Source organism: Mobula birostris, chromosome 18 (genome assembly GCF_030028105.1).
Source record: "Mobula birostris isolate sMobBir1 chromosome 18, sMobBir1.hap1, whole genome shotgun sequence".
In the NCBI taxonomy this organism is placed as follows: Eukaryota; Metazoa; Chordata; class Chondrichthyes; order Myliobatiformes; family Myliobatidae; genus Mobula; species Mobula birostris.
In genome coordinates, this window is record NC_092387.1 from 62,015,306 (window position 1) to 62,028,174 (window position 12,869).

The window sequence follows — 12,869 nt, forward strand, 5'->3', positions numbered from 1 at the left end:
AGACAGCATCATATAAGAACGAAAGGAAACAGCAGCAGGGCTAAGCTACTTGACCCCCTCCAGCATGGCCTGCCATTCAGTGAGTTACACAGCATGGAAACAGGCCCTTCAGCCCAGCTAGTCCATGCTGACCAAGATCATGACTGATCTAGCCTGTGTCAGCTTTCCCTGGCTCTCAAATCACCAGTCTTACAGGAAATTATCTACTTCTTCCTTAAGTACTCCCAGTGATCTCACCCTTATAACATCTGAGACAGAAAATTTTAAAAATTCACCCGTTTCTGTGAAAAGCTGCTGCACACCTTGGTGTCAAATGATCACCTGCTGATCTTGAAACCATATACCCCTCATTTGTGATGACATGATTTGTGGAACCATCTCAATATCTATCCTCTCAAAATCCTCAAGATGGTGTATGTTTCACTAAGACCACTTCTCATTCTTCTAAACTCCAAAGAACACAGATCCGTTAGAGCCCAGCAGCACAGAATGGGTTAAGGAAGAAATCTTTAGTCGTCGGGAGGACAACATTCTTATTAAATAGGCCACTAACAAGTTCACTATCACTTACTGATGCCCTTATCAACATTTGTTTTGGCAGCCTCCTTTTCCACTATCACATAATGAAGGAATTTGCAGTCCACCAGCTCCGGGTGTCGGGGGGGGGGGGGGGGTCATGCTGGAAATTGCTGAACAAATATTCATGTTCTCACAGTCATCACTCATACAAAATATAGTTTTGTTTGATTTGATTCCTTACGTGTCCCGGTTTACATAGCCTGTTGGGAGCTCGTGAATCTCACCAGGCCTCAGTGAGAAAAAGCTGAAGGCTGTCTGAGAACTGAGAGTGACAGCAGGTTGCTGATGCACTACAACGTCAAAACAATTCCCTAAAGTACAAAGCAGTACAAGGCTTCCATTTACAGAAATAGTCTTCCATATTTTGGAATGTACCAAGGTTAACAGCCAATGGAGTGACATCCCACCTCTAAAGCACAGGGAACCTCAGAACATAACCAGAATTAAGTACACCTTAAAGTGGTCAACCAGAAAGTACACCACTTTTGAAAGAGGTTTGCCAGGACACTGCCTGCATTAGAGGACATGCAATATAAAGGTTATTTTCTCTGGAGCAGCAGAGGGGCAGAGGCTGAGGGGATTCCCCTCCACCCCACCCAGGGTTGAAATGTCTAATAGTAAAGAACATGCATTTTATAAGGGGGTGGAAGGGGGAAAAGAGTACAAAGGAGATGTGCAGGACAAGATTCTTTTTATGCAGAGTGGTGGGTGCCTTGAACACACCACTAAGGAAGATATTGAAGGACCATGATGAAGGGTCTCAGCCCAAAACGTCAACTGGTTATTTCCTTCCATAGATGCTGCCTGACCTGCTCAGTTCCTCCAGTATTTTGTGTGTTGCTCTGGTTTTCCAGCATCTGCAGAACCTCTTGTGTTCAGATATGAAAGAGGTGTTTACGAGGCTCTTAGATAGGCACATATAGAGGATTGAGGTATATAGATCTTGTGCATATTCTTCCAATAAAAGGATTAGTTTAATTATACATCATTAGCTTAATCAGTTCAGCACAACATTGTGGGCTCGAGGGCCAGTTCCTATTCTGTACTGTTCTATGGTCATTGCTGTAATGTCAAAAACACAGCAATGTATTTGCTCTCAGTCCACAAACACCAATGTGTTAGTGGACAAATAATCTGTTACAGTTGAAGGATAAACACTGCCCAGGACACCTTGTCTTCAAAATTAGTGCCATGGTGTCTGTTACAGCACCTGAAACAGCAGAGTTTAGTGTCTCATCAAAATAACATGCAACACCCCTTCAGTGCCACACTGATAGCATCAACCTAGACCTGGGTTTCACAACCGGTATTCCGCTGAACCCTAGGGTTCTGCGAGAGGTCGCTCGGGGTTAGTGCTCACAGTGGCGGGCAATGACCAAGCAGCCCCTTTAGCAATCTCGTTAGAGGTCTCTCAGACCAGTATTGCAGTGTGCAGTAGGACCACGTTTATTTGGTTGAGTCCGTTCCCAGTTTTTGACACAAGATTAAGGGAGGCCGCTGATAATTGCACAGAAGGGAGGATGGGAGGCTGATTAGGAGCATGAAGTGCGTTTTCCGAGCATTGAATGGACTCGCCCAACTTGGGCTGTGAAGTCAGCCTCTCCCTCCTGAAATACCTCCCCCAACTTCCCCGTGTGTGCCACCAACTGACTTATGAGAGTAAACAAACTCTACCAGTGCAGTAGAAAATTGGAGGGAAATTTTTATTCTAAAGACAGTCCAACATGGTGATCTTTGAAGGGGAAGTGTGAGATGGAACAAGAGGATTCTAGGCTTTGGACTCTGGACAATTCTGTTAATGGTAATGATGAAGAATTACATTCTTGAGTCATTTCACTGCACTAGTGCAACAACGGAAACAAAAAAATCCATCTTTACAATGAAAGCTACTTTGCAATGGGTTTTACATGGACTGGTGACTGAAGTTGTCCTATTCCATTGTGCCTAGTCTGTGGCAAACAACTTACAAATGCAGCAGTGGCTCCAGCAAAATTGATCGCGTAAAAGTGCTAATTATTTAAAAGGGCTATTGGATTCTCAACACAGAGTAAAGCTTTTGTTAACAAAAGTCACAGTCAGTAAAAGGACCCAGGAAGAAAGTTATTTAGAAGCAGGACGTATACCCAGAAAAGGAAAACTCACACAGTTGGTGAGAACCTAATAATGCCAGCATGTAAAATTGTAGTGGGTAAAATTCTAGGACAGGATGCAGTACAAGAAATTGAAAAGGTTTCACTGTCAAGCAGTACGATAAGTCAACGTAGTGTTGAAATGTCACATGATGCTGAAGAGGTTTTGTGTGATAAACTGAAAAACAACAGCTTCTCTATTCAGGTTGTTGTGCCAACAGATTTCACCAATAAATGTCCTGTTGTAGCATTTATAAGATTTGTAATTGACAGTGAAATTCAAGAAAACATTTTCTGTTGCAAAGAGCTGCCCAAAACAAGCAAAGGCCAAGATATATTTAAAGTTTTGTCTTCATACCTGGAAACAAAAGGTCTGCCTGGTGGAATTGTGTTAGCATCTATACCGACGGTGCTCCATGGATGACCCCATGAGAGGTTTCGTTCTCTTGCGAAAAAAGAAAACACTGATGTTGTCACAACACACTGCTTTCTTCACAGAGAGGTGCTGATGTCAAAAACTCTTGGGAGATGAAGTGAAAAAAGCTCTGGATGACGCTATAAATATGGTTAACGTTATTAAACAAAAGCCAGTACACTCGAGAATGTTTAAAAAACTGTAGAGAGAATCTGGAGAAAGAGCACACCAATCTCCTGCTACATACAGAAATCTGGTGGCTTAGCACAGGAAGAGTTCTCAACAGGGTGCTTGAGCTGAAAGGTGAATAGCAGGAGTACTTTCAAGAAAATAGTAGGCCAGATTTTGCTGAGTGCTTTGAAGATGAAGAATGACTGCAGAAACTAGCCTACTTAGCAGACATTTGTCATCATATGAACCAGCTGAACAAGTCTCTGCAAGGCAATGCAGAAAATGTTTTGACTTCAAGTGACAAGATTCTTGGATTTAAAAGGAAACTTGAATATTTGGGAAAATCATGTTGCAAAAGGAAATCTTGAAAAGTTTCCACGACTGCTTGGGTTTGAGAGTGACGAAGGATATTAGAAAGTCTCGAGTCTTATTGAAAACCACCTAGAAGAACTGCAGAAAAAAAATTGAAAGTATTTTTCGTCCCTTTCAACACAAGTGTATGACTGGGTGAGGGACCCTTTCTCTGAATTTACTGTTTTTTTCAAGAAAGGTTGGCTAAAAATTCATTCTCTACTCAAAAGAGCATTGACAATTATTTTTGGATTATTACATCTACAACTTACTGATCACGCCATTGTACTGTTAGCTGTAGACATAATAATTTTTATGCAGGGGTTCCTTGGGACCTGAAAATTATTTCAAGGGTTCCCCCAGGGCAAAAAAGTTGAGAAACGTTGACCTAGATTGTTGGGCTTGAACCCCAGAACTAAGAGCACTACCCACTAGAAAATTTCTGTGAAGTGGTACCAAGTAAGTAATTTGAGAAGAATTCTCTTATGTACTGATTTTCATTCTATAACTGCTGAGTGGAAATGTTGTAGAATGGCAGCTTCTCACTAGATTTCAAGATTCAGATTTATTTATCACATGTTCATGTTCTTGTTTCACAGATGTCTGTGAAGAGTAAGAATTTTTTTCAGGTTGTATACATTCTCCGATATTAAATTGAACCATTTGACCCCACTGTACAGTGAATTTTGTGTTAACAACACACTTGAGAGCAGCTTGCAGGTAATCGCCACATAGTCTGGTGCCACCATAGCATGCCCACAATTATATCTCTAGGTAAATTGATCATTTAAGCTGCATGGCCCTATATATTCAGCTATTGTTGGTGAAAGTAAACTGAAGATTCAGATGCTCACTTTTGTCAACCTAATTCTAATTTTATGATAAATGTAATTTCCATGTGATGAACATTGGCATTTGCAGTTGCTAGGAAACCAAACATGATACGCATTTACTTACCTTACAAGGAGTTGGACACTGCTCCTTCTAAAGGCTCGCATGGAGATTATACCTTACTACATCACATACAATGTGTAGGGAAGTACTCTAATTTAATCAACAAAGAAAAATAGATTACTATTTTCAGCTTAATCCTCAAAGAGTAGGACAGTGCTGATACTGACGAAGAAGTGGTGTATATACATACTGACTAGGTGAACTTGTGCAGAATTTTAACAGTGTGTCCAGAGGATGTGCTGTGTATATTATGGGAATATTGAAGCACATCACTCATTTAGAGATTCTTCAGATGCTGGAAATGCAGAGCAACAGACACAAAATACTGGAGGAATTCAGCAGGTCAGGCAACATCTACAGAGGAATAAAGAGACCACATTTCGGGCAAGACACAACATACAATGAATAAAGACATGGAATGAAAGCATGGTGATGAGGGCCGGTCCTTCACTTTCCCACATCTGGAGGTCTACACAACCCTCTTCTTTAATGCAATCATGTTGTTCAACACCGACATGGAATCAAACTCAGAACCTTTTCGATTCCTTGGCCAAATTTCATGTAGTCACCAAGGAACTTTTCTAAAAGTGTTTGATACTTGCGTGTTAAACTTAGCCCCTAGTGTTAGCATCTTGAGAAGAATGCACTTCACACAGTCCATTCAGCCTACTGTGCCTGAGTCAGCTCTTTGAAAGTGCTCTCCCATTAGACCCCACTACCCTATAACTTTACCTTTTCTGAAGATTTATTTAGTTCCCTTTCAAGGTCTGCAACTGAACCTGGCTGAAGCAACTTTTCAGTGTTTTCTAGATCACAAAATCTACTGGGAAGAGAAAAGTACATTTGTTTAACCAATCACACTTAATGGCCACTTTATTAGGTACTTCCTATAGCTAAAAAAGTGGTCACTAAGTGTACTTTGTGCTTGTGGTCTTTTGCTGCTGTAGCCCATCCACTTCAAGGTTTGACATCCCTATGTCTATCCTTATGTCACATGATGAGGCTAAACTCAGGTTGGAGGAGCAACACCTCATATACTGTCTAGGTAGTCTCCAGCCCCTTGGTATGAACATAGAATTCTCCAACTTCCGGTAATTCCCTCCCCCTCCCTTCCTCTATCCCTATGTCACTCTGCCCCCTCCCCCAGCTGCCTATCACCTCCCTCATGGTTCCGCCTCATTCTACTACCCATTGTGCTTTCCCCTATTCCCTCTTCACCTTTCCTGCCCGTCACCTCTCTGCCTCCCCTCTCCCACCCCTTTATCTTTCCCCTTACTGGTTTTTCACCTGGAACCTACCAGCTTTCTCCTTCCCACCCTCCCCCCACCTTCTTTATAGGGCCTCTGCCCCTTCCCTCTACAGTCCTGACGAAGGGTTCCGGCCCGAAACGTCGACCGATCTTTTCCACGGATGCTGCCCGACCTGCTGAGTTCCTCCAGCGTGTTGTGAGTGTTGCTTTGACCCCAACATCTGCAGATTATTTTGTGTTCAAGGTTTGACATGTTGTGTTCACAGTTCCTCTTCTTCACATCATTGTTGTAACACATGGTTATTTGAGTTACTGTGGCCTTCCAGTCAGCCCATTCTCCTCTGACCTCTCTCATTAACAAGGCATTTTTGCCCACAGAACTGCCGCACATGAAATTTTCTTTGTTTTTCGCACCATTCTCTGTAAACTCCAGAGACCGTTGTGCATGAAAATTCCAAGGGATCAGCAGTTTCTGAGATACTCAAACCACTCTGTCTGACACCAACATCATTCTATGGTTAAAGTCACTTAAGATCATATTTCTTCCCCATTCTGAAAGAAACAACTGAACCTCTTGACCTTGTCTGCATGCTTTTATGCATTGAGATGCTGCCATGTGATTGGCTGATCAGACATCTGCATTAATGAGCAGGTGTAACTAATAAAGTGGCTGCTGAGTGCATTTTCCCTTCGGACAGCAAGCACTTGCCAGCCTAATCTTTCCAGTATTTTCTTGTTTTAACATATCTAAAAATTCTTTCCTCAACCTTTTAACTTAATTGCAAATTGGTATTTTGTGAAGGTGCCATTTGATGCATCAGCAGTATTAAACTGTGAGATTCCCCCCACCCCCCACCTGCTGTTTTAAAAATAACGTTCTATTTTCCCAACACTTAATGAACTTTTCCCAGTGCAGAAGGCAGGACTAAAATTAAAGTTGAGTTGTTATCTTTGAACTAAGCAATTTGGACCTGGGTTAACACCAGTCTATCATTACGTGCTGTGTTTATGGTGATATCAATTACTGTATCTTATGTCTTTAGACCAATCTAAAGGTCACTCACTTGTTGATTGGTTTTGAGTCCAACAAAACAAAGTTGCTCAATCATAAAGCTTACTTTGCTGGGTTTGGAGAGGCCACGGGGAAAGTTTGTTTTAAAATAAACTACAGTTCATACATTTTTAAGCCCAGATTCCTCCCCACATGACTGTTGTTGATTCTGAAGAGTGCAGGGACAGCATCTCCAGACGCATCGTCGCTGATGGCTGAGCTGTTAGCACAATCGCTTTACAGCACTAGCGATTACCGATTCTGACTGTTGTCTATAAGGAGTTCGTACCTTCTCCCCAAAAAGACGCACGTTTAGGGTTAGTGAGTTAGGGGAATGTTACGTTGGCACTGGAACCGTGGCAGCACCTACAGGCTGCCCAGCACATTGCAAAAAGAGATGACGCAGATGACATATTTCACTGTACATTTTGAGGTAAATGTTACAAATGAAGCAAGTGAGTCAGTGAGGTAAATCCAACATCAACAGGCCTGGATTGGTGCCTCCAACCACACTGGTGCACTCTACAGTGGATATTAAACTAACAGAGAACCCAGAGAAATCAACCCCTTCATCTAACCTAGAACAGCTTGGGTTTGGGAACCCAATGAAGGCTAGGAATAAAAAAAGCAGTTAGAACATGATAAAAACTCCAACTGATCCAGTTGTGTCCTTTAGGTGAGAGTTGGAGATTTCCTTCCTTGCTCTGGGCATATACATGACTTGATTCCAACAGTTTTGTTTAATATTAACATCGCAAGTCACTGAACAGCATTAGCAATGCCAAAATCCTTAAAGTAGGTGCATTGTGGCCAAATGCAATACTACTATCAAGACCTTTGCTAAACATGGACCCGTTCTACAAACTGTGAAGTGTCTAGTACTAGTAGTGATGAAAAGTTATTCGGAAGACACCTCAGTTCATAAGTAGCAGCCTGAATGGCACAAAACATAGCCCATGAGTCAGAAATGTCTACAATAAAGCAGATTAGCAAAGGCATTTCCAGAAGTTGGCACTTACCTTCCCAAGGACAAATTAATCTTGATGTCCACTTGTCTCATCTCTTCCTGTGTCACCTCCTCCGCTTGGCGAAGCTCGTCCGCCACCTTCTCTGACTTCAGCAAACTCTGCTCAGCCTCTTTTAGAGTACAGGGGATCAAGGAAAAGCAGTCTCTCGATGGAGGTATAATGCTGTTACAGGACATGAACATTGGTGGGGGTTGGCCATGGAGCTCCTTGTGTAACTCACAAATGCTAATGCTCAGCCAGTCAGGCAGCATTGATGGAGGGAAATGAACAATCAACATTTTAGGCCAAGACCCTTTATCAGCCCTGGAAAGGAAAGGAAGAGAAAAAAAGTTTAGGGGAGGATACAAGTGGGCAGGTGATAGGCGAGTCCAGGTGGAAGGGAAAAAGTAGGAGGATAGACGAAAGGGAATCATGTGTGAAGCTAAAAGGTGAAGAGGCAAAGGGTTGATCTGTTACCTGCCTGCTTGTGCTCCTCCCCCTCCCCTTTCTATTCTGGGTTTCTACCCCTGTCCCCTCTTCTATTTCAATCCTTATGAAGGGTTTCAGCCCGATACATTGACTGCTCATTTCCCTCCACAGAAGCTGCCTGACTGGCTGAGTTCCCCTAGTGTCTTGTGGCATTGCTCAAGATTTCCAACATCTGCAGTTTCTCCTGTGTCTCCGTTTTGCTAGCTCCTTGACTTTGTTGGCTTAAATCCAGTGCAGCACCTGCCTTACTGACTACTCTCAAAGTCAGAAAACATACTTATAGCAGATCTGTCTCTGGAAGACACTGGGCTTGAACTTCAAAGCTTCCATGCAACTTCCAAAAGGACTCAAAAGCTTACCATTTCTACTGTACCTTCGACATGGCAAGATGTCCCAGGATATATCACTGCTGTGGCTTCAGACAAGTAAATACTGAGAACAGACACAAGGGTCTGGAAAGGCTAGAATCTAGAGAAAAAAAAAAGAAGAACAGCTGGGGGATTCAATGCATCAAGCAACCTCTGTGGAAGGAAATGGACAGCTGATGTTTCAAGTCTAGATGAAGATCCTTGATTCAAAATGTTAATTGTCCATTTCCCTTCATAGATGCTACCTGACCCACTGAGTTCTTCCATTAGTTTTTTTTTAAACAGATGCTGAGAACAGACACACAGCCAGAGAGCAAGACTTTGTAGAGGATCTTAAAGGACTGAGACAGTGAGAGGGGAATGATTAACGGAAAGCAAGCTCAAGCATGGACTCAGCAGTTGAAAGCACGACTGTCAGTGTGAAGGAATTAATTTTGGCATTACTTGAGAGGCTAGAATTAAAGGATTACATACTATCTGGAATATTGTGGGCTGGAAGAGATTGCAAAGATGAGAGTTTATCGCACAAGGTGTAATTAACTGGAAATTAATGTAAGGGAATGGCAGAGTCATGCTTGTTGAACAGATATGATGCAATGGGGATATCAGGAAGCATAAGTTTAGATGACTGCATAATTACAGGGGATAGAATGATGAAGACAGAACAAGGGTCTGGATACTTCAATGTTATAACTGATGCTATATCAATGTAGAAACTGCTCAGCAAACGAGACTGCCTATCTGAAGAAAGACGAAGTTCCCATTGGTAACTTGAAACAATAATTTTGTTTTTTTTTTCTCTCCACAGCTGCTGCCTAACCTTCTGACTATTCCCAGCATTATTTATACAGAATCAATTATTCACACTTTGGACTTACAGTCCTGGTCAGGAATGTAATATCAGTGGCATAGTAGTGACGGTTACTATAACGTTTTACAGGCCAGCAAATCGGGTTCAACTCCTGCCTGTCTGTGAGGACTTTGTACATTCTCCTCATGACCATGTGAGTTTCTGCTGGGTCCTCCCACATTCCAAAGAGGTATGAGTTAGGATTAGGGTTAGTAAGTCACAGGCGTGCTAAATTGGCTCTGAAAGCATGGCAACACTTGCAGGCTGTCCCCAGCACAGTCAGACTGTGTTAGTTGTCGAAGCAAACAACAGGTTTCACTGTATGTTTCAATATGCATGTGACAAATAAAGTTAGTCTTTATCATCTTTATCTTTAAATGCCAGCATATATTCTGCATATTTTAATGAACTCCAATTAATGTGGATTTTTATTTCACCCACTTGGGAAAAGTGAAATGGACATTTACCAATAAGAAGCAAATTTTCAAGCCTAATTATGTCTTTTTTTTTTGTCCAGTGAACTGGAAGAGATGGCAAAAAGGAGTGGTAGAACATTTCCATGAAACTGCCCAACAGTACCAGCTAAGCATAACACGGGGAAAGAGATTGAAAAAGCCAGTGGTTACACTGATGCCACATCTAGCACCAGTGAAGGCACAGCTCAGATACTGTATATTGTTTCAATCACATCCTAAGTAAAATGTGACTGCACTGGAGAATGTGTAGTGGGCATTTACAAGTACATTGCCAGCACTGGGAAAAATTTAGCCACATGGACAGATTATATGGTTTGGACTTGCTTTCTTTACAATTGAGGCAAAGGAGAAATTTAACTGAGGTGTATAAAATGAAGCATGAAAACATAAAAAGAAAGGACCATAGCAGTTGTGTCTAAAGCCAAGGAGAACAGATTAAGGTAACTGGAATAAATTTACTATTGTCCACATGGACCGAGATGTAGTGAAAAGGTTTTGTTTGCATCCCATCCAGACATTTCATTCTGTACATAAGTTTTAGTGAGTCCAGGAGCATGATAGTTGAAGGGTAATAACTGTTCCTGAACCTGGTGGTGTAGGACTTGAGGCTTCTGTACCTCCTTCCCGATGGCAGTAGCAAGGAGAGAGCAGGGCCTGGATGGTGGGGGTCCTTGATGATGGATGCTGCTTTCTTGTGGCAGCATTCCATGTAGATGTGCTCAAAGGTAGAGAGGGTTTTTCCTGTGAAGGACTGGGCTGCATCCACTTTTTGTAGGCTTTTCCATTCTTGGACATTGGTGTGGTAAAAACTGTCACCACACATTAATGAAGAGCGGTGAGCTGTGGGGATCCAACTCCAGTGCTGGAAGGTGGGGTTAGGCTGGGTAGCTCTTTCATAATGGCGTGAAAATGATGGGCAGTATGGATCCCTCACGGCATAGCTATGATTCTAAACAACTTCTAACACAGATCCCGAGAGTAGCATCAGATTTAAGATCTTGCCAGAGCACCCTGGCTGCATTAACCTGTGATGTTCAATCACCTGAGTGAAAGGATATTATTCAAGCCCCAGCTGGGCTTTACCGTGCGTGAGGAACATGGTGATCAAACAGCGGAGGATCTCCCTCCTCTCCTCCTCAGATGCCGGAAGCTGAGTGTTGGCATACATGATGTCCTTGGCCTTTACGCAGTGCTGCTTAGCTTGCAGAGCCTGACCTGTGAGGGCAGTACCACACGTCAAAGAAATTATTTGCAACTTTCTTCAATTAGCCCTATTCACCACACAGCCTGATCGACCTCAAACATTTTAAGGTGATCAAACCGTCATTCCCCCCACCCCCCCACCGTCTCTTCTCTGCGCCCGTTTAACTATCTCCCACTCAGTTTCAAGTATGGCTGCAGTAGAGATTTTAATATTTCTCAGGCAGTGAGGCCATTGAGGCATCATCCAATTTTAAATACCAAGAGCCCATTCTGAAGCATGAGGGAAAATAGTAGGTCAGGTTGCGGAGAAACACCAAACAGCAGGATGCTAGTATGTCTTTACTCTAGCCTTCCACTGCACCTCTTCCTACAGATGCTGCTTGGCCTGCTGCGTTCACCAGCAACCTTGATGTGTGTTGCTTGAATATCGATAGGCCTAGATAGGATGGACATGGAGAGGATGTTTCCTATAGTGGTAGGGAGTCTAGAACCAGAGGGCACAGCCTCAGCAAAGAAGTACATTCCTTTAGAACAGGGATGAGTAGGAACTTTTTTAGCCAGAGAATGGTGAAGAGAACATGACCTGGATGGAATTCATTACCACAGACAGCTGTGGAGGCCAAGTCACTGGCTACATTTGAAGCAGAGATTGATAAGTTCTTGATTAATAAGAGCATCAAAGATTACTGGAAGAAGGCAGGAGAATGGGGTTGAGAGGGATAATAAATCAGACATGATGGAATGGCAAGACAAACTCAACGGGCTGAATGGCCTAACTCTGCTCCCATGTCTTGTGGTCTAACTTCACGAAGCCAACAGACTGAGTTGAGTTACTCAACATCATTGGTGAGTTCCACCTATAGTTCATTAATTCTGAAAGCACCTGACCAACACATTGTAACCATAGTTGATTTAATATTAGTACAATACACTATCCTGCACTGGGTGATCCATCTCAGAGGAAGAAATGGGCATAAAATGGAAAGGGGTAAACCATTTACACCCATTCCTCCCTCTATTTGCCACATTGGCATACCCGAAGGTGTGGATGCAAAGGGCTAACTTATCCATCCTCTGTGATTGTGACCCGAAACTTTGACTGTTTATTCCTCTCCATAGACGCTGCCTGACCTACTGAGTTCCTCCAGCATTTTGCATGTGCAAGTCAAATCCTGGTCTCACCAATTGAGGAGATACCCAAGATAACACAAGGAACTATTTCCTTTATATAAATGCAGTGAGCTGCTATGATGAGTAGTACAATGATTTTATCTATAAACATTTGATTGTAAAATTATTTTAAAGGGTAATAAACTGCAGGGCCATCAAGGTGAGTGGGATTAATTGGATGATTTTACTTAAAGAGCAAGCACAGTGCTTGTGGGCTGAATGTCGTCACCCCGCCGTGCATCATTCTACGAGGAAGCCGTCAGGCTAGGCTGGATGAAGAGTGATGTGCCAGCAGCAGCTGCAGTGCCCATTCACCAGGAGGCTGGTAAGATTTCTTAACACTCTTCTCCAGATACGCTCGCTGTCACACTTTATATTTAGAGAACAGATCAGTTAGTGTTGGGAAT

The 12,869-nt window shown here is 42.6% G+C and overlaps 1 protein-coding gene across 1 annotated transcript in view; it reads right to left on the reverse strand.

The window, feature by feature from the left end:
* Positions 1-12,869, reverse strand: part of ttc23 (tetratricopeptide repeat domain 23) — a 77,539-nt gene that overhangs the window by 46,131 nt on the left and 18,539 nt on the right. Inside the window, exons 4-5 of the mRNA XM_072282806.1 lie at positions 11,148-11,304; positions 7,919-8,044 (exon numbers count right to left, since the gene is read on the reverse strand). Coding sequence (XP_072138907.1) covers positions 7,919-8,044; positions 11,148-11,304 — 283 coding nt within the window. The remainder of the gene's footprint in view (positions 1-7,918; positions 8,045-11,147; positions 11,305-12,869) is intronic.